This window comes from Oncorhynchus kisutch, linkage group LG30 (genome assembly GCF_002021735.2).
Source record: "Oncorhynchus kisutch isolate 150728-3 linkage group LG30, Okis_V2, whole genome shotgun sequence".
NCBI classification, from domain to species: Eukaryota; Metazoa; Chordata; class Actinopteri; order Salmoniformes; family Salmonidae; genus Oncorhynchus; species Oncorhynchus kisutch.
Window position 1 is genome coordinate 26,477,969 of NC_034203.2, and position 19,850 is coordinate 26,497,818.

Below are 19,850 nucleotides of genomic sequence, written 5' to 3' on the forward strand. Positions count from 1 at the left end.
CTATCTAACATTGAACCTGGTTAGTTAGCTACCTGCAGATTCATGCAGGGTAGTAGCGTCATGAGTTGGGATTATGGTTCATTGTTTACCTAGCTAGCTACATGTCTTAACAAAAGACATCACTACGCACGTAACCAGTGTGTTCGTAAATTCAGTCTGGCCAGCTACTCTGATTTCAGGTGAACACTCGTCTGAGTGTGCCAGTGAACAGATTAATTGATTATTTTACAAACGCTCAACACCCGTTGAATATGGCCGGTGTCAGTAAACGTCGGGAAAAAAAGCGTGATTAAATTGTTGCAAACAGCACAGTTACAGTAACCAATGCTCTGGATAACATAAAAACAGCCTAACCAGCTCTGCTAGGGTGAGTAAAATGGTCAGAGTGGGGTGTTCTCTCATTTGTGTCTGGAAGAAGCTAGCAAGCCAATGTTTGCCAGTTAGCTTGGGTGCTTGACTGCCGTTGTGAGGTCAGAATGCTTGGATCAACCCTACTCATCTGGCAGAGCGTCCAATTTGCGCTCTGAACGCTCCGAGTGCGAAACACTCTGAATTTATGAATGCCCAAAGCGTACTCTGGCACTCCGGATTGAATTTACGAACACACCCTTCAATAGAATGTCACTGCGACAACTGTTGATAGCCAGAGCGAATTTACCAGCTACGTCTATCTACTCCAATTTCAGAGCACTTTCGTCTGAGTGAAACAGAGCGCAGGATAACTGTCAAATTTACGAATGCTCAACACCCGTTGAATATATGTAAATTGTTGCCAGCAACAACAGTCTGGATAATATAAAAACAGCCTAACCATCTCTGATAGGGCAAGTACAGTGCCTTGCGAAAGTATTCGGCCCCCTTGAACTTTGCGACCTTTTGCCACATTTCAGGCTTCAAACATAAAGATATAAAACTGTATTTTTTTGTGAAGAATCAACAACAAATGGTACACAATCATGAAGTGGAACGACATTTATTGGATATTTCAAACTTAAGTTTGCTACAAAGTTAATACTTTGTAGCGTCACCTTTTGCTGCGATTACAGCTGTAAGTCGCTTGGGGTATGTCTCTATCAGTTTTGCACATCGAGAGACTGAATTTTTTTCCCATTCCTCCTTGCAAAACAGCTCGAGCTCAGTGAGGTTGGATGGAGAGCATTTGTGAACAGCAGTTTTCAGTTCTTTCCACAGATTCCCGATTGGATTCAGGTCTGGACTTTGACTTGGCCATTCTAACACCTGGATATGTTTATTTTTGAACCATTCCATTGTAGATTTTGCTTTATGTTTTGGATCATTGTCTTGTTGGAAGACAAATCTCCGTCCCAGTCTCAGGTCTTTTGCAGACTCCATCAGGTTTTCTTCCAGAATGGTCCTGTATTTGGCTCCATCCATCTTCCCATCAATTTTAACCATCTTCCCTGTCCCTGCTGAAGAAAAGCAGGCCCAAACCATGATGCTGCCACCACCATGTTTGACAGTGGGGATGGTGTGTTCAGGGTGATGAGCTGTGTTGCTTTTACACCAAACATAACGTTTTGCATTGTTGCCAAAAAGTTCAATTTTTGGTTTCATCTGACCAGAGCACCTTCTTCCACATGTTTGGTGTGTCTCCCAGGTGGCTTGTGGCAAACTTTAAACAACACTTTTTATGGATATCTTTAAGAAATGGCTTTCTTCTTGCCACTCTTCCATAAAGGACAGATTTGTGCAATATACGACTGATTGTTGTCCTATGGACAGAGTCTCCCACCTCAGCTGTAGATCTCTGCAGTTCATCCAGAGTGATCATGGGCCTCTTGGCTGCATCTCTGATCAGTCTTCTCCTTGTATGAGCTGAAAGTTTAGAGGGACGGCCAGGTCTTGGTAGATTTGCAGTGGTCTGATACTCCTTCCATTTCAATATTATCGCTTGCACAGTGCTCCTTGGGATGTTTAAAGCTTGGGAAATCTTTTTGTATCCAAATCCGGCTTTAAACTTCTTCACAACAGTATCTCGGACCTGCCTGGTGTGTTCCTTGTTCTTCATGATGCTCTCTGCGCTTTTAACGGACCTCTGAGACTATCACAGTGCAGGTGCATTTATACAGAGACTTGATTACACACAGGTGGATTGTATTTATCATCATTAGTCATTTAGGTCAACATTGGATCATTCAGAGATCCTCACTGAACTTCTGGAGAGAGTTTGCTGCACTGAAAGTAAAGGGGCTGAATAATTTTGCACGCCCAATTTTTCAGTTTTTGATTTGTTAAAAAAGTTTGAAATATCCAATAAATGTCGTTCCACTTCATGATTGTGTCCCACTTGTTGTTGTTTCTTCACAAAAAAATACAGTTTTATATCTTTATGTTTGAAGCCTGAATTGTGGCAAAAGATCGCAAAGTTCAAGGTGGCCGAATACTTTCGCAAGGCACTGTAATGGTCAGTGAGCTGTTCTCTCATTTGTGCCTGGAAGTAGTTAGCAAGTTAGCCAGTTAGCTTGGGTGCTTGACTGCTGTTGGATCAACCCTTAAAAAGATGGGTGGGGCTAAAGTTTAAGAGGGTGTGAACAATACCGAACGGGTGTAGACAAAGAAGAGCTCTCTAGTAGGTACCAAAACATTCAAATTCCATTTTCTCAAAAGTGAGGTTACAAGTCTATCAACTTTCAAAGCAGAATTACTTTCCCATTGTTCCTCAAATTCAGTGTGTGATATATATATTCAATTTTGTAGCTCTGTGTCTCTGCTTTTATCCAATGTAAAAAAAAAAAAATCGATGGATTCAGTTTCTGTATACTTGCCCAGTCATGTGGATCGTATCCACAGATACACGGCTGACTTCCTGAGTCGTTGGTGTGACTGGTGGGGGTGGTGCGTCAAGAGGGGTGCCATACTCCTCAAGGTACTTCCTGCAGCTTTTGTAGTGAACCCTCATCTTGCTGAGAAACTTCTGAGAAGTGAAATCACATAGGTCTATACATAAAATGGGTGATGTGTGAAGTAACATTTTTGTCTTCAACCAATTAGCAACCATAATTAGCTAAATTGACAAAGTTATCTGACAAAGTTATCTAATCCACCGGTGGTGTTGATAAATTAATCAAATGTATTTATAAAGCCCTTTTTACATCAGCAGATGTCAGTCAAAGTGCTATACAGAAAGCCAGCATAAAACCACAAACAGCAAGCAATGCAGATGTAGAAGCATGGTGGCTAGGAAAAACTCTCTGGGAAAGGCAGGAACCTAGGGAGAAACCTAGAGAGGAACCAGGCTATGAGGGGTAGCCAGTCCTCTTCTGGCTGTGCCGGGTGGAGATTATAAGAGTACATGGTAATTAAGGCCAGATTGTTATTCAAGATGTTCCAATGTTCATAATGACCAGCAGGGTCAAATAATAACCACAGTGGTTGAAGAGGGTACAACTGGTTCGTAGAGAGAGCCAGTGAGACCAGTGCCTTGTCGTTCACCTTCGCACCCCACACATTTAACCATAGGACATACTGAAGAGATGAGTCTTTAGTAAAGACTTAAAGGTTGACACCAAGTCTGTGTCTCTCATATGGGTAGGCACACCATTCCATCAAAATAGAGCTCTATAGGAGAAAGCCTCCAGCGGTTTGCTTAGAAATTCCAGGGACAATAAGGAGAATTGCGTCTTGTGACCGTAGCGTACGTGTAGGTATGTACGGCAGGACCAAATCGGATAGATAGGTAGGAAGAAGCCCATGTAATTATTTTTAGGTTAGCAGTTAACCCTTGAAATCAGCCCTAGCCTTAACAGGAAGCCAGTGTAGAGAGAGGCTAGTACTGGGTAATATGATCACATTTTTTGGTTCTAGTCAAAATTCTAGCAGCTGTGGTTAGCACTAACTGAAATTTATTTAGTGCTTTATCCAGGTAGCCGGAGAGTAGAGCATTGCAGTAGTCTAATTTAATAGTGACAAAAGCATTGATTAGCTTTTCTACATTTTTTGACAAAAATCTGTCCTTGAAATATTCTTGATATGTTCGTCAAAATAGAGAGCAGGGTCCAGAGCAACCCTGAGGTCCTTCACAGTTTTATTTGAGACAACTGTACAACCATAAAGATTAATTGTCAAAATTGTTTCGTGGGACCTAGAACTAACATCTCTGTTTTGTCGCCATCCACTTCCTTATGTCTGAAACACAGGCTTCCAAGGTAGGCAATTTTTGGGCTTCACCATATTTAATCGAAATGTACAGCTGTGTGTTGTCCACATAGCAGTGAAAGTTGACATTGTGTGTCCGAATGACATCACCAAGAGGTAGAATATATAGTGAAAACAATAGTGATCCTAAAACGGAACCTTGAGGAACACTGAAACTCAAAAGGACAAACCATCCACAGAGACTAACTGATACTGTATCTTTCCAACAGATAAGATCTAAACCAGGCAAGAAGTTGTCTAGGAGCACAAAGACAGATGGAAAGCCTTGGTCTGCCGCCATTAAAAGGTAATTTACCACCTTCACGAGTGCAGTCTCAATGCAATGATGGGACCTAAAACCAGACTGAAGCATTTCGTGTACAGTATTTGTCTTCAGGAAGGCAGTGAGTTGCTGCGTAACAGATTTTTCCAAATAAAATCTGAGGAATGGGAGATTCGATATAGGCACATAGTTTTTTTTACATTGTCTGGGTCATGGTTTGGCTTTATTACTGTCACTTTTAGGGAGTTTGGTACACATCCTGAGGATAGGGAGCCGTTTATTATTTTCAACATAGGAGGGTCAAGCACAGGAAATAGCTCTTTTAGTAGTTTAGTTGGAATAGGGTCCAGTACGCAGCTTGAAGCTTTAGAGGCCATGACTATTTGAGAGGCCATGACTATGTGTCAAGAGATAATCTTGAGTGTCTCCATTGATCCTAGGTCCTGGCAGTTTTGTGCAGACTCAGGATAACTGAGTCTTGGAGAAATACGCAGATTAAAAGAGGAGTCTGTAATTTGTCCATATAAAATGTCCGGGGTGAGAAAGTTTAATGAAAAAGGTTAACTGACTTGCCTAGTTAAATAAAGGTCAAATAAAAATCTAATAAAAAAAGGTCTGTTCTTAAGCGTGACACAACGCAGAGTGCCTGGATACAGACCTAAGCCGTGGTATATTGGCCATATTCCAAAAACCCCGGGGGTGCTTTATTGCTATTATAAAATGGTTACCAATATAATTAGAACAGTAAAAAGTCACGTTTTGTCATACCCCTGGTATATGTTCTGATATACCACAGTTTTCAGCCAATCAGCATTCAGGGCTCGAACCAGGTTTCAAAATAAATCCCCTATAGGTAAATCCGTCAGGAGTGTTTGAGTGATGACAGAGGATCTAAAAAACACTTGGATGAACATTTAAAAAAAAACTTATGTCAGGCTATTTTCTGGCAATTGTGCTGTTATGTGCCAGATGTTAAGACTACAAATTGTTATAAATGGCCTATTTGTGAGATTGACTTGTCATTTCAAAAGACATACAGATTCAATTCTGGGTTTATGATTCTAATAAAATTGCCAAAGTTTGCTTAGATAATGGCAGGTGATGGCCCCTGATAGGCCTACATCTAATTTAATATAATATACAGGAGCCTAGAAAAGATGTTGGCAAGATGTAAACTGAACGATTTAGCAGTTTGCTTAGTTTAATTTATTCAACATGATTAGCAAGGAGATTTCGCAATAAGTCTGCTGGAATAGGTTACTGAGGATCTTGTCATTTCAATCACTGAATTAAATATTGATAATATGTTTATGAACTGAATATTCTTGTCAACAACAGCCAGTGTTTATTTTATTTTTTTACCTGCAGCCTAATCTGACTACTGTTACCGTCAATCTAATGCGTTCCTAATTACACAAGGCTACAACAGCAATAAACTGAAGTTAAGCTATTTATTAAATTGGTTTGCCAGCTCCAGGTAGGCTACACAAGTGGCACGAATTGATTTGTAATGTCTCCAGTGACATCATAATTTCAACATTATTGTATTGTATCAAATGGTATACTGCAATGGCATATACATGAATAGGCTACTTGATGGCCAACAGAGGCAAATGTATAATTCTCCACATTTAGCCTAATGTCAGTTGCATTGAGGACTTTTCCACTATTAAAAAGAACCACGTGAGGGAGTTCCATAACTTATTTTTCAAATGTCTACTCTGGCAGCCCCAGAGACCCAAGAACTGAGCATGCATAAAACATTTCGCTTGGTACCGTTGTCTTTAAGCAGTCAACATTAGAATGCAGTTTAAACCACCTCTGAGCGGATTTATGTAATGCTCTCTAGTGTGCCCAAAAGTCGTTTTCCAGTACTTTGTCTGCATTATTTCTTGATGTGCATCAGTTCTAGCGTATTAATGTCTTATGGAAAAAGGTTTGGAAATCAGTGTCTCCATAATGACAATCTAAATAGCCTACCTACAACTGGTAAAAAAAAGTTGTCACAACGTGCCCACTTGCTGCTCTTCTCACGCTCACCTGACTCAGCCAATATCTGTAGTGCTCTCTCAACACACACTCCTCCAGTCCTCCCAACCACTCACTCAGCAACAGCCTGCCTCACTGCCTGACAGTCAGCAGCAGGTCATAGTGAAATATATATATTTTTAAAGAGAAACGCCATGGCGGCCACAGTGTACTTTAGAAATAGCCCAAAACCAATACATTTTCACCCGCAACATAATTTTCAAAGTGGCCCAATTTGGCTGGAAAACCGCGAACATGGCAACACAGAACAGCAACACGGGAACAGATTCAACGACAGAGATATGCTACACATATATGCTACTGGCTTGAATTTACAGGACTTTATCCCAGGGCTCTCCAAAATGTGAATATAGATAGATGAAATGAATCTAAAAGTAAGAGTTGTGTAATCTACCTCCACGAGATATGCTGTTATTGGCCTATTTCTATTTTGCCCTGTGTATCAAAAGTGTTGGAAAAACTTGTCAATAATCAAATGACTGGCTTTTTTGATGTCTATAGTATTCTCCCTGATATGAAATCTGGTTTCCTCTCAGGTTATGGATGTGTCACTGCAACCAGGTCCTCAATGATGTCACCATTTCCTTTGATTCTAAGCAATGTTGTACTGCTATTTTTATTGACTTGGCCAAAGCTTTTGATATGGTAGACCATTCCATTCTTGTGGGCCAGTTAAGGAGTATTGGTGTCTCGAGGGGTCCTCAAAGAGTGCAGTGTATAAAGTCAGAACATCTGCTGTCTCAGACACTGCCTGTCACCAAGGCATGATCCTAGGCCCCACGCTCTTCTCAATTTACATAAACATAGCTCAGGCAGTAGGAAGCTCTCTCATCCATTTATATGCAGATGAAAGTCTTATACTTAGCTGGCCCCTCCCCGGATTTTGTGTTAAATGCTCCACAACAAAGCTTTCTTAGTGTCCAACAAGCTTTCTCTGCCCTTAATCTTGTTCTGAACATCTCCAAACACAGGTCTTGTGGTTTGGTAAGAAGAATGCCCCTCTCCCCACCGGTGTGATTACTACCTCTGAGGGTTTAGAGCTTGAGAATGCTTGAGGTAGTCAAATCATACAAGTACTTGGGAGTATGGCTAGTATGGTACACTGTCCTTCTCTCGGCACATATCAAAGCTTTAGACTTGGTATTCTCTATTGTAATCGCTCCTTTTTCACCCCAGCTGCCCAATGAACCCTGATTCAGATGACCTTCCTACACATGCTGGATTACAGAGACATAATTTATAGATCGGCAGGTAAGGGTGCTCTCGATCGGCTAGATGTTCTTTACCATTCGGCCATCAGATTTGCCACCAATGCTCCTTATAGGACACATCACTGCACTCTATAATCTTTGTAAACTGGTCATCTCGGTATACCTGTTGCAAGACCCACTGGTTGATGCTTATTTATAAACCCTCTTAGGCCTCACTCCCCCCTATCTGAGATATCTACTGCAGCCCTCATCCTCCACATACAACACCCATTCTGCCAGTCACATTTTGTTAAAGGTCCCCAAAGCACACACATCCCTGGGTCGCTCGTCTTTTCAGATTGCTGCAGCTAGCAACTGGAACGGGCTGCAACAAACACTCAAACTGGACAGTTTTATCTCAATTTCTTAATTCAAAGACTCAATCATGACTCTTACTGACAGTTGAGGCTGCTTTGCGTGATGTATTGTTGTCTCTACCTTCTTGCCCTTTGTGCTGTCTGTGCCCAATAATGTTTGTACCATGTTTTGTGTTACTACCATTTTGTTGTCATGTTGTTACCATGCTGTGTTGTCATGCGTTGCTGCCATGCTATGTTGTTGTCTTCAGTCTCTCTTTATGTAGTGTTGTGTTTAGTGATGCAACGATTACATTTTTGGCAGATACCGATATCCAATATTTTCCATGCCCCCCCAAACAAGATACCAATATTTACAATTTTAGTGGCCTTTTAAGCAATCAAGTACAGTTAAATAGTTAACACACATGGACGCAGCGGTCTAAGGCACTGCATCTCAGTGCAAGAGGCGTCACTACAGTCCCTGGTTCAAATCCAGGCTGTATCACATCCGCTCTTGATTGGGAGTCCCATAGTGCGGCGCATTATTGTAAATGAGAAATTGTTCTTAACTGACTTGCCTAGTTAAATAAAAGGTTAAATAAAATAAATAAATCCAATTAGTCTATAATCAGGGAATATAACCTTGTACACACATCCAAAGGCTTTGAGCAGGTGTTAGATATTAAAGTAAATGTTCATCATCAAAAAAGGAACACACACACACTGTGGTAATATAGTCCCAAGTGTGTTTATTAACATTTCAACCCCTCAAGGTATTCCTATGGGTGAAAAGTATACTTCATATATGGTGGGAAGACTTAAGGGGGTGAAAATCATAAGCACACTTGGGAGTGTATTTATCATACTGTGTGGACTCCTGTGTGTTGTCCCTTTGATCAGCGACCTGATTGTAGTGTTGGTTTGGGGAAGAACTACATGTACTAGCTATGGGATTCCCCTAGTTTGACTGGAAATGGAGGGGAAACATTGGAAGAACATGAAAAACAACGCCCTCCTCAGTATTTAGGTAACACTGCAAAATACTGAGTATATGTTCTGTACTCCACACAGGTAAAACATTTAAGTGTAAACATTTAAGCTCATTATAAACAAAGTGTAATAAATAGTGTCTGCTACCGTAGTACCACAGGCCCTGCACTGTCCTTTCCTCTCCCTCATCTGCTGCTGGACATCTATTGCTCTCTTTTCAGTCTCCGATACGGGGCCCCTGCACAGGGGACAGTGTGGCCCCTGGGCCCTCACAGCCAGGCGGAAGCAGTTTTTACAGAACCTGGGAAGACAGAGATGGTTATTGTTTAATAAAGGTTGCATTTTATTGTAGGCTATAGGATATCCTAATGAGTTGGCTTTTTTTTGTTGGTAATATCACAGACATCTGGCAACTAAAGTACTGAGCCAGCCATTTTGTGGATTATTTGATCATTTCACCCTGGCTATGCCTTGGCCTGACTATGGGTTATGGTTTTGTATATTTACACATGTCTGCAGTTCCTGGTCCTGATGGGGGTTTTCAGGACATCCTGACATATGGGACAGTCATAGTCCTCCTCTGAGCAGCTGTCCAACGATCTCTCTGCAGCATCCCAGATATTATTCATAGCTCCCACAGGCTCCAGTGATGAAGAACACACACTTCCCATTCATCCCAACTCTGCCAACCTGGAATGAGGAGAATGAGGAGGAAACCACCACCTGTTTACTGGAAGTCCTCAACCAGAAAGCTATTAGACTTTACTGGAAGTCCCCAACCAGAATGGTATTGAGAAACCTTTGTTATTGACCAAATACTTATTTTCCACCATAATTAGCAAATAAATTCATTAAAAATCCTACAATGTGATTTTCTGGATTTTTTTTCTTCTCATTTTGTTTGTCATAGTTGAAGTGTACCTATGATAAAAAATTACAGGCCTCTCATCTTTTTAAGTGGGAGAACTTGCACTAAATACTTACTAAATACTAAATACTTTTTTGGGCCCACTGTCCCTAGTCATTATGCTTTCTCTGACAGTCAGACCTACAATACCACTCGAAAGTTTGCACACCTACTCATTCCAGGGTTTTTCTTTAATTGACTATTTTCTACATTGTATAATAATAGTGAATATATCACAGCTATGAAATAACACATATGGAATCATGTAGTAACCAAACAGTGTTGAACAAATCAAAATATATTTGAGATTCCTCAAAGTACCCACCCTTTGCCTGGATGACAGCTTTGCACACTCTTGGCATTCTCTCAACCAAGCTTCATGAGGTAGTAATCTGGAATGCATTTCAATTAACAGGAGTGCATTGTTAAAAGTTCAACAACAGTCCATCATTCATTTTAAGACATGAAAGTCAGTCAATCCAGAAAATGTCAAGACCTTTGAAAGTTTCTTCAAGTGCAGTCGCAAAAACCATCAAGCACTATGATGAAACTGGCTCTCATGAGGACAGCCACAGGAAAGAAAGACCCAGAGTTCTCTCTGCAGAGGATAAGTTCATTAGAGTTACCAGCCTCAGAAATTGCAGCCCAAATAAATGCTTCACAGAGTTCAAGTAACAGACACATCTCAACATCAACTGTTCAGAGGAGACTACATGAATCAGGCCTTCATGGTCGAATTGCTGCAAAGAAACCACTACTAAAGGACACCAATAAGAAGAGACTTGCTTGGGCCAAGAAACACAAGCAATGGACATTAGACCTGTGGAAATCTGTCCTTTGGTCTGATGAGTCCAAATTTGAGATATTTGGTTCCAACCGCCATGTCTTAGGTGAACGGATGATCTCTGCATGTGTGGTTCCCACCATGAAGCATATAGGAGGAGGTGTGATGGTGCTTTGCTGGTTACACTGTCAGTGATTTATTTAGAATTCAAGGCACACTTAGCCAGCATGGCTACCACAGCATTCTGCAATGATACGCCATCACATCTGGTTTGCTCTTAGTGGGACTATCATTTGTTTTTTCAACAGGACAATGACCCAACACATCTCCAGGCTGTGTAAGGGCTATTTGACCAAGAAGATGAGTGATGGAGTGCTGCATCAGATGACCCGGCCTCCACAATCACCCGACCTCAACTCAATTGAGATGGTTTGGGATGAGTTGGAGTGCAGAATGAAGGAAAAGCAGCCAACAAGTGCTCAGCATATGTGAGAACTCCTTCAAGCATTCCAGGTTAAGCTGGTTGAGAGAATGCCAAGAATGTGCAAAGATGTTATCAAGGCAAAGGCTGGCTACTTTGAAGAATATAAAATATATTTGGATTTGTTTAACACTTTTTTGGTTACTACATGATTCCACATGTGTTTTTTCATAGTTTTGATGTCTTCACTATTATTCTACAATGGAGGAAATAAAGAAAAACCCTTGAATGAGTAGGTGTCCAAACTTTTGACTGGTACTGTATTCATACAAAACGTGCCAGGCATTATAATGGTAGTGTCATGAACCATTGAAGTAATAATGCATTATAATGTGACCGCAAAATGTTTACTCTCTCTTTGTAGAATAGCTGACCCAGAGAAGCCAAGGGAGGTGACAGGTGAGAATGAGGAGGACCCATGATTGTACAAAAAACATCCTTGAATTTATTACAGATGCAGTATTTCAGGATACATGGCTTGTCTAGAAAACAGTTGTCCATAGCAGCAATGTTCAGGATATGAAAAACTCTAAAATGACAGCGAGTGTAAAGCTCAGGCCCTCAATAGTGTTCCTACTGCAGCTAAGACTGGGCCTAAATACAAAATATCATAAATACAGATTACCGCTTTTCCAGTTCTAAGCAGAGCCCAACTCTCCCCTTACTGGGACTAAAGAGAGTCTACCAGAACTGCCTAAATCAACTGCCTGTACACTACAAACTGCTACTGAGCACATTGTCAACTGTTATTTAACCCTGAGCTGAGAGAAAAGGACAGCCTTTATCCCTTTGTTCCTCAAACCCACCCACACTTATTAACCAATGAGAATGAGCGTTTAATTAGAATCACTTTAAATTAGACCATGGAAAACATTAGACTATGGAAAACATTAGTTAATTTCATTCATTAGTTTAAAATGTTCATATTTAGTCATGTACATTTTACTTTAAAAGACAGAGCTACATCAAATAGAACTACTATATATAGGGAGACTGAAAGCATGGGTGAACTACACATTAATTCGCAAACTTACCACACCTGGCTTAAACCTGCCCAACCAACTTGATAGCAAACAATTATGGTCAGGAACACCTAAACTGCTAGATTGCTATGCATGACAATGTACTAGTGCACTTCATCCAAACCACACATGCATATACCTTTAAACATTTTAGATAACAAAGACCTTTTAAAATGGTGATGCCAGTCTAAGGCTCTCTTATCTCTCTCTCGCATTCACAGAAACAAGCAAGCATTATTTTAAGCAGTACATTGTCTTTTCCCCTCAACATTAAATCCATATTTATATAAAAAATTCCACTTACCACCTGTACAATCTGCTTAGTGAATCGTAACTAATGATTAAAAATGATTTGACAAGTAGAAATACAACACGGCAAATCCCCTGACAAGTTAGTTTTCACTTTCACTGTCGACATGAGGAAGGTTGGAAATGACCTAAATGTTTAACAGCTTCAAACATCATTCACTCACAAGAGTCATTGGCTTTGAACACTTCTTCAGACCTACAAGGCATGGAACAACGTCTTAATGTTGTTTTCTGCACACTGTATCTTTGGAAAATGTTCAAGTCATTTCAAAACTTCAAAGGGATCTCTTTAATGTACTGTATGCTCTCCATTATGATTGTGTATGTTTACCATTAGAGGGACTTTTATGAATGATCACAGTTTAGAAAAAGGCTCCTCTGTTCAGAAAGTGAAACTGAAATTTTCTGGCAATGTTTATTTTGTTTTACTCCCATTTATTATTCACCAGTAAGGGAATGATAACTGTTAGACATTCAGCCCACAGCCTCTGATAGATACTGTTATTTAGTTAATACCTATAGAGAAGTGACTGCTGAACACCCTGCATTGACTCCAAGCTACACTGTGCGCTTGGGCTGCTTTAAAGTTCAATATCAAAACAGTGCCCTCATTTTCAGAGAAAATATTTGACAGCTACTATGTTATCTGCCAGCCTTGGAGTCAATATCTGGCCATTTAAGATTCCAGCTCATGTATATTAATAACGTCTTCTCTAATTGCAAGCGGTCAGTCCTGCAGTGTGGAGGCTAACTCAGCCAGGCCTCACTCATTCCCTCTATATCGCCATTGATTGTGTGTTCAGTTCACTCTCTTTTTATTGATGGTGTGATCAGTAGATGGAAGGATGCTGGTGGACTTGTCCTCTATTCTTTCCATTCATCTTCATTTCTACATGAATGTGTAATGGGGAGTGGATGGAGGTTTCATCACCAGCGAACCATGTAGTTTGGTGCCATCCGGAGTTGTGGCCTAGCTCAGTGGGTAGCTGTGGTCCTATCTGCTTGGCAGTGCTGTGAAAGTTGGAAATTGAACTGCTGTGTGTTCTGGTATGGGTTAGGCCTATATAGGCCTCATGAATATGCTGTAGTCAACTGAACTGCCATGTGAAAATATTATTGGCTCAGCAACCACTGCCTACAGCAGATGGCCAACATATCAAGACCAGGTGTTTGAATGGTGATGCCCTGGAACTGTAGCACAATCAAATTGAGTTACAGAATACAAACACTGTTGGATTGAGATATTGAGGATACTTAAGCAATAAAGCACGCCAGGCAGTGCTGTATCATGAGTACAGTCCCATTTACCTGTGACTGTATTCATGATACAGCACTGCCTGGCGTGCCTTATTGCTTTTATAAAACTGTTACCAACATTTTACATATTTTCCTAAATCAATTCATACAATTTCATTTTTCCATCAGAAGATATGGGGTGCGTTCCTAAATTGCCTCCAGTGTATTAGAGTGCACTCTGGGTTGTTCGTCAATTCAGAGCGTGGTCAGATTGTCTATTTTGTAAATGTAGAGTTTCGCTCTCTGAGTGTTCAGAGAGCACACTGGGTTGATCCGAGCGTTCTGACCTCAATTGCTGTCAAGTACCCAAGCTAACTGGCTAAAGTTGACTAGCTTACTGGCATTTACTTGGATATTTCCATGATAATGACGGTAATTTGTGATTTAGTTTGGGTTAAAAAAAAATTGTCTTGTCCACAGAGATCGAAATTCAAAAGGAAACATTGTTTCCGAGGTCCAACAGGCAGACAGCAAGGCTTTATTAATACCCTCTGTACCAAAATAAATGCTAGGCTGAAAAAAAGGGGAAATCATGTGTCGTGACATTGTATTAGTTAATGTGACGACTGTTGCTCATCGAATGATTAAAAGTTTCTAATTGCGTGATTAACTGAATCAAGCAATTATTAACTCATTAACCTGGGGCACCATGGGAAAATACGTTTTTATTGAGTTTCTATTTCCCAAATGAACTCAAAGAATATCAGAATATCGATTTTACAACAGCCGCTAATTAATCAGTTACCTCTACAGTCTCGTTCTGAACGTCGTATAATCCGAGAATCTGCACGGACCCGGGTCTCACCAATGAGTTCGTACCACACCAATCTTAGTTGAGTATTTATTTACTAGAAAGCTAAAATGATGATAAAAGATACACAAAAACACATTCTAGGCTATTGATTAGAACTTAGTATAATGGGCCAACACACTATGGCACGTGTTACCCAAAAATGGGGATTTAAAAGAGAGAAAAGTATACGAGAGAAATATACATTTGGGTGAATTTGTCAGCTATGCTTATTCTAACCCTAGCCTTGCCCCAAACTGCTGCTCTTATGGGTCAGAATATAAGGATGTAATTACGTGGGGAAGGTCTCTGTGGATTCTCCGCGTGGACCGTCCAGGCTGCTCAATGACGCACTTCTCCGGCGCACCTCTCTGGTCGTCCTCACGATGTCAGTGTCCTATTGGCTTAGGAGTCTGTTCCCTCACCCTTGCTCTGGAAGGGCTTTTCTGAGGACAGACAGCTCTGTAGCTCAGAGCTCACAGCGTAGGAATGAAACAGTGTAGATACCACGATTCGATGGGAGGTGGAGGCTAGGTGGTTCGACTTGAATTCACCCACTTAGGACACAGCTACTCATCCGTAGCTTGGGTAGAAAAATATTTTTGTCTTCAAACTTGTGTTGTGTTCTGGGTTCGTTGACTTTTTAGACCTCGGCTGCAGCTTGAGTCACGTCGTCTTGTCTGTAAACTCTTTACTCACATGTTTTATACCCTCGTGTCAGAAGTGGGCATAACCACCTTTAGTGCCCTTCTCTGGGCGTACCTAGTTAAGAGGCAAGGTCTAGATTTTACTCAAATCCAATTTTTGACAACTAACTTCACATTTCATCTTTACCAAAACATTCTCTTTGATTTGGACATTTTCCACACAACGTACAATGTATAAACATATTCTAGGTAAACTGTTGGCGTTAATGTTTTCGTAATAATGTAATCTATTAACTTTTAATAACAAAACAAAATGACATACATTTTCATATTCCATCTATCGTCATGACCACCATTGTGGCTGACGGAAACCATTGTTCCTAAGTCCCTTTATTTCATGTTTAATGTTCTGAGGCTGGTTCTCCATAGTAACATGTCAAAAGGAATTTGTCTGTGGCCTAAGATTTACCAGGGGCGTGAGGGGTCATAAAACCTGATCAGGTCAGATTACAGGAGACCACATCTTCAGACCCCTAGATCTCTCCTCCTCTGTTGAGGTTGAGAGATAATCTGAAGGGCTGTGGTCTCCTGTAACCTGACCTGATCAGGACAGTCATGACAAATGTGTGAGTTGAGATAAATACAAGAGATGATTCGGACAGCAACATGAACATGATATTCTTATGGAGCCGCAGTGATCATTTTCAGATTGAACTGTTAGCAACCCTAGGTGTGTCTTTGGCCAATATGGCACGGCTTGGAACGTTGCTCATCTAATCAGCATCCAGGATCCAAACAACCAGTTTTATAATAAACATTAGGAACACTGTCACCCTTTTTCCCTCAGAACAGCCTCAATTCGTGTCAAATGCGTTCCACAGGGATGCTGACCCATGTTGACTATGATTCCCATTGTTGTGCCAAGTTGCCTGGATGTCCTTTGGGTGGTGGACCGTTCTTGATAGTGTTGAGCGTGAAAAATCCAGCAACATTGCAGTTTGACACAAACGGTACCTACTACCATACCCCGTTCAAAGGCACTTCAATCTTTTGTCTTGCCCATTCACCCTCTGAATTTCACACATACAAAATCCATGTCTTAATTGTCTCAAGGCTTATAATATTTAACCTGTCTCCTCCCCTTCATCCACACTGATTGAAGTGGATTTAACAAGTGACATCAATAAGGGATCATAGCCTGCACCTGGATTAGCTTTAACCACTCAACCATCTGAGACCCCTCCCCCCACCCCAAGGGGAAAAAATAATAATTCCACCAACAAAATCAACAAAAGAGAAAGACAAAGGAAAACAGAAAACAAGACATCAAGGACAACAAAAACCATAACAGTAAGGCCAAAGCAGGTGTTCTTAATATTGTGTACTCAGTGTAGAATAAACCACATGCAGAATTTGATATAATGTACTATATAAAACACATCTAGGAGAAAAACACCAACTTTTGAATTTGACAATCAGAGAAATTTGCTGACTTAAAAATACACTTGAGAACCGCAGGGTCTAGTACTACTTCAAACAAAGTCAGGTAGTTGAAATATGGACAAGATAGGCCTTCTGGGAAGGCTTTCCACTAGATGTGGGAACTTGTTTCCATTCAGCCACAAGAGCATTTGTGAAGTTGGGCACTGATGTTGGGCGATTAGGCCTGGCTCGCAGTCAGTGTTCCAATTCATCCCAAAGGTGATAAATGGGTTTAAGGTCAGGGTTCTTCCACAACAATCTCAACAAACCACTTCTGTATAGACCTCGCTTTGTGCAAGGGGGCATTGTCATGCTGAAACAGGAAAGGGCCTTCCCCAAACTGTTGCCACAAGTTGGAAGTTCAGAACCGTCTAGAATATCATTGTATGCTGTAATGTTAAGATTCCCCTTTACTGGAACTAAGTCGCATAGCCCGAACCATTATTCCTTCTCCACCGAACTTTACAGTTGGCACTATGCATTTGGGAAGGTAGCATTCTCCTGGCATCCCCCAAACCCAGATTTGTCCAACGAACTGTCAGATGGTGAAGCGTGATTCATCACTCCAGAGAATGCATTTCCACTGCGCTGGAGTCCAACAGCTTTACACCACTCCAGTTGGCTCTTGGCATTGCGCATGGTGATCTTAGGCTTGTGTGCAGCTGCTCGGCCATGGAAACCCATTTCATGAAGATCCCGACTAACAGTTATTGTGCTGAAGTTGCTTCCAGAGGCAGGTTGGAGATCGGTAGTGAATGTTGCAACCGTGGACAGACAATTTACACGTGCTACATGTTTCAGCAATCAGCGGCCCTGTTCTGTGAGCTTGTGTGACCTACCACTGATGCTGAACTGTTGTGCGCCTAGACATTTCCACTTCACAATAACAGCAGTTACAATTGATCAGGCAGCTCTATCAGAGCAGATATTTGACAAAGTGAATTGTTGGAAAGGTGGCATCCTATGATGATGCCACATTGAAAGTCACTGAGCTATTCAGTAAGGCCATTCTACTGCCAATGTTTGTCAAATCAAATTTAATTTCTCACATGCGCCGAATACAACATGTGTAGTAGACCTTAGTGAAATGCTTACTTACAAGCCCTTAAAACCATCAATGCAGTTAAGAAAAATACCTACAAAAGTTTTTAATATAAAAGTAATAAATAATGAAAGAGCTGGTAAACAACAATTGCGTGGCAAAAAAAATTACATTTTTGCAAATGTATTAAAAAATACCATATTTACAAAAGTATTCAGACCCTTTGCTATGAGAATTTTAATTAAGCTCAGGTGCATCCTGTTTTCATTGATCATCCTTGATGGTTCTACAACTTGATTGGAGTCCACTTGTGGTAAATCCAATTGATTGGACATGATTTGGAAAAGCACACCTGTCTATTTAAGGTCCCACAGTTGACAGTGCATGTCAGAGAAAAAACCAAGCCATGAGGTCTGGGGAAGGGTACCAAAATATTTCTGCAGCATTGAAGTCCTCCATCATTCTTAAAAGGAAAAAGCTTGGAACCACCAATTCTCTTCCTAGAGCTGGCCGCCCGGCCAAACTGAGCAATCTGGGGAGAAGGGCCTTCACGATCAGCTCCTTTGTTGTTTGATGTTGGGTGAGAGGTTATTTTCCTGCACCACATTCCCAGGGCCCTCACCTAATCAGGCTTGCTACTGTTGTGTCGTCTGCAAACGTCATCTGATGATTGAGTTGGAGGCGTGCGTGGCCACGCAATCATGGCGGAACAGGGAGTACAGGAAGGGGCTGAGCACGAATCCTTGCAGGGCCCCAGTGTTGAGGGTCAGTGAAGTGGAGGGGTTGTTTCCTGTCTTCACCTCCTGGGGGTGACCCGTCAGGAAGTCCAGGACCCAGTTGCAAAGGGTGGGGTTCAGACCCAGGGCCTCAAGCATAATGATGAGCTTGGAGGGTACTATGATGTTGAATGCTGTGCTAAAGTCAAAGAACAGCATTCTTACATAGGTATTCCTCTTGTCAGATGGGATAAGGCAGTGTGCAAGCGATTGCATCATCTGTGGATCTATTGGGGCGGTAAGCAAATTGTAGTGGGTCTAGGGTGACAGGTAAGGTAGAGGTGATATGATCCTTGACTAGTCTCTCAAAGCACTTCATGATGACAGAAGTGAGTGCTACGGTGCTTTGTTGGGTACAGGAATAATGGTGGACATCTTGAAGCATGTGGGGACAGCAGACTGGAATAGGGAGAGATTGAATATGTCCGTAACCACTCCAGCCACCTGGTCTCCGCATGCTCTGAGGACGCGGCTATGGATGCCGTCTGGGCCAGCAGCCTCGCGAAGGTTAACACTCTTAAATATCTTACTCACGTCGGCCATGGAGGAGGAGAGCCCACAGTCCTTGGTAGCGGGCCATGTCGGTGGCACTGTGTTATCCTCAAAGTGGGCAAAGAAGGTGTTTAGCTTGTCTGGAAGAAAGACGTCAGTGTCCGCGACGTGGCTTGTTTTCCCTTCGTAGTCTGTGATTGTCTGTAGACCCTGCCACATACATCTCGTGTCTGAGCTGTTGAATTGCAACTCCTCTCTGTCTATATACTGACGTTTTGCCTGTTTGATTTCCTTAGAGGGAATAACTACACTGTTTGTATTCGGGCATATTCCCAGTCACCTTGCCATGGTTAAATTCTATGGTTCACGCTTTCAGTTTTGCGCGAATGTTGCCATCTATTCATGGTTTCTGGTTTAGGGTAGGTTTAAATAGTCTGTGGGTACAATCTCCTATACACTTCCTGATAAACTCAGTCACCGTATTAGTGTGTTCGTCTATTGTTCCCAGAAGCTATCCAGTCAGCATGCTCAAAATGATCTTGAAGCGTGCATTCCTTTTTGGTCAGACCAGCGTTGAATAGTCCTTAGCACGAGTACTTCCTTTTTGAGTTTCTGCCTATAGGAAGGGAAATTGAGTCGTGATCAGATTTGCTGAAGGGAGGATGGGGGAGGTTCTTGTAGTCATCCCGGAATTTGGAGTAGCAGTGGTTGAGTGTTTTAGCAGCGCGAGTACTACAGTCAATGTGTCGATAGAACTTCTGTAACGTTTTTCTCAAATTTGTTAAATTCACCAGCT

The 19,850-nt window shown here is 41.4% G+C and overlaps 1 protein-coding gene across 1 annotated transcript; it reads right to left on the minus strand.

The window, feature by feature from the left end:
- Nucleotides 1-2,676: 2,676 nt before the first annotated feature.
- LOC109874586 (E3 ubiquitin-protein ligase RNF138-like) lies at nucleotides 2,677-12,635 on the minus strand. Its single transcript, XM_020466567.2, has 4 exons — nucleotides 12,525-12,635; nucleotides 9,534-9,716; nucleotides 9,174-9,327; nucleotides 2,677-2,935 (listed from the first exon to the last, which is right to left on the minus strand). Exons 2-4 carry the CDS (start codon nucleotides 9,695-9,697, stop codon nucleotides 2,768-2,770), a joined length of 486 nt encoding a protein of 161 aa, XP_020322156.1. The 5' UTR covers nucleotides 9,698-9,716; nucleotides 12,525-12,635; the 3' UTR covers nucleotides 2,677-2,767.
- Nucleotides 12,636-19,850: the final 7,215 nt, after the last annotated feature.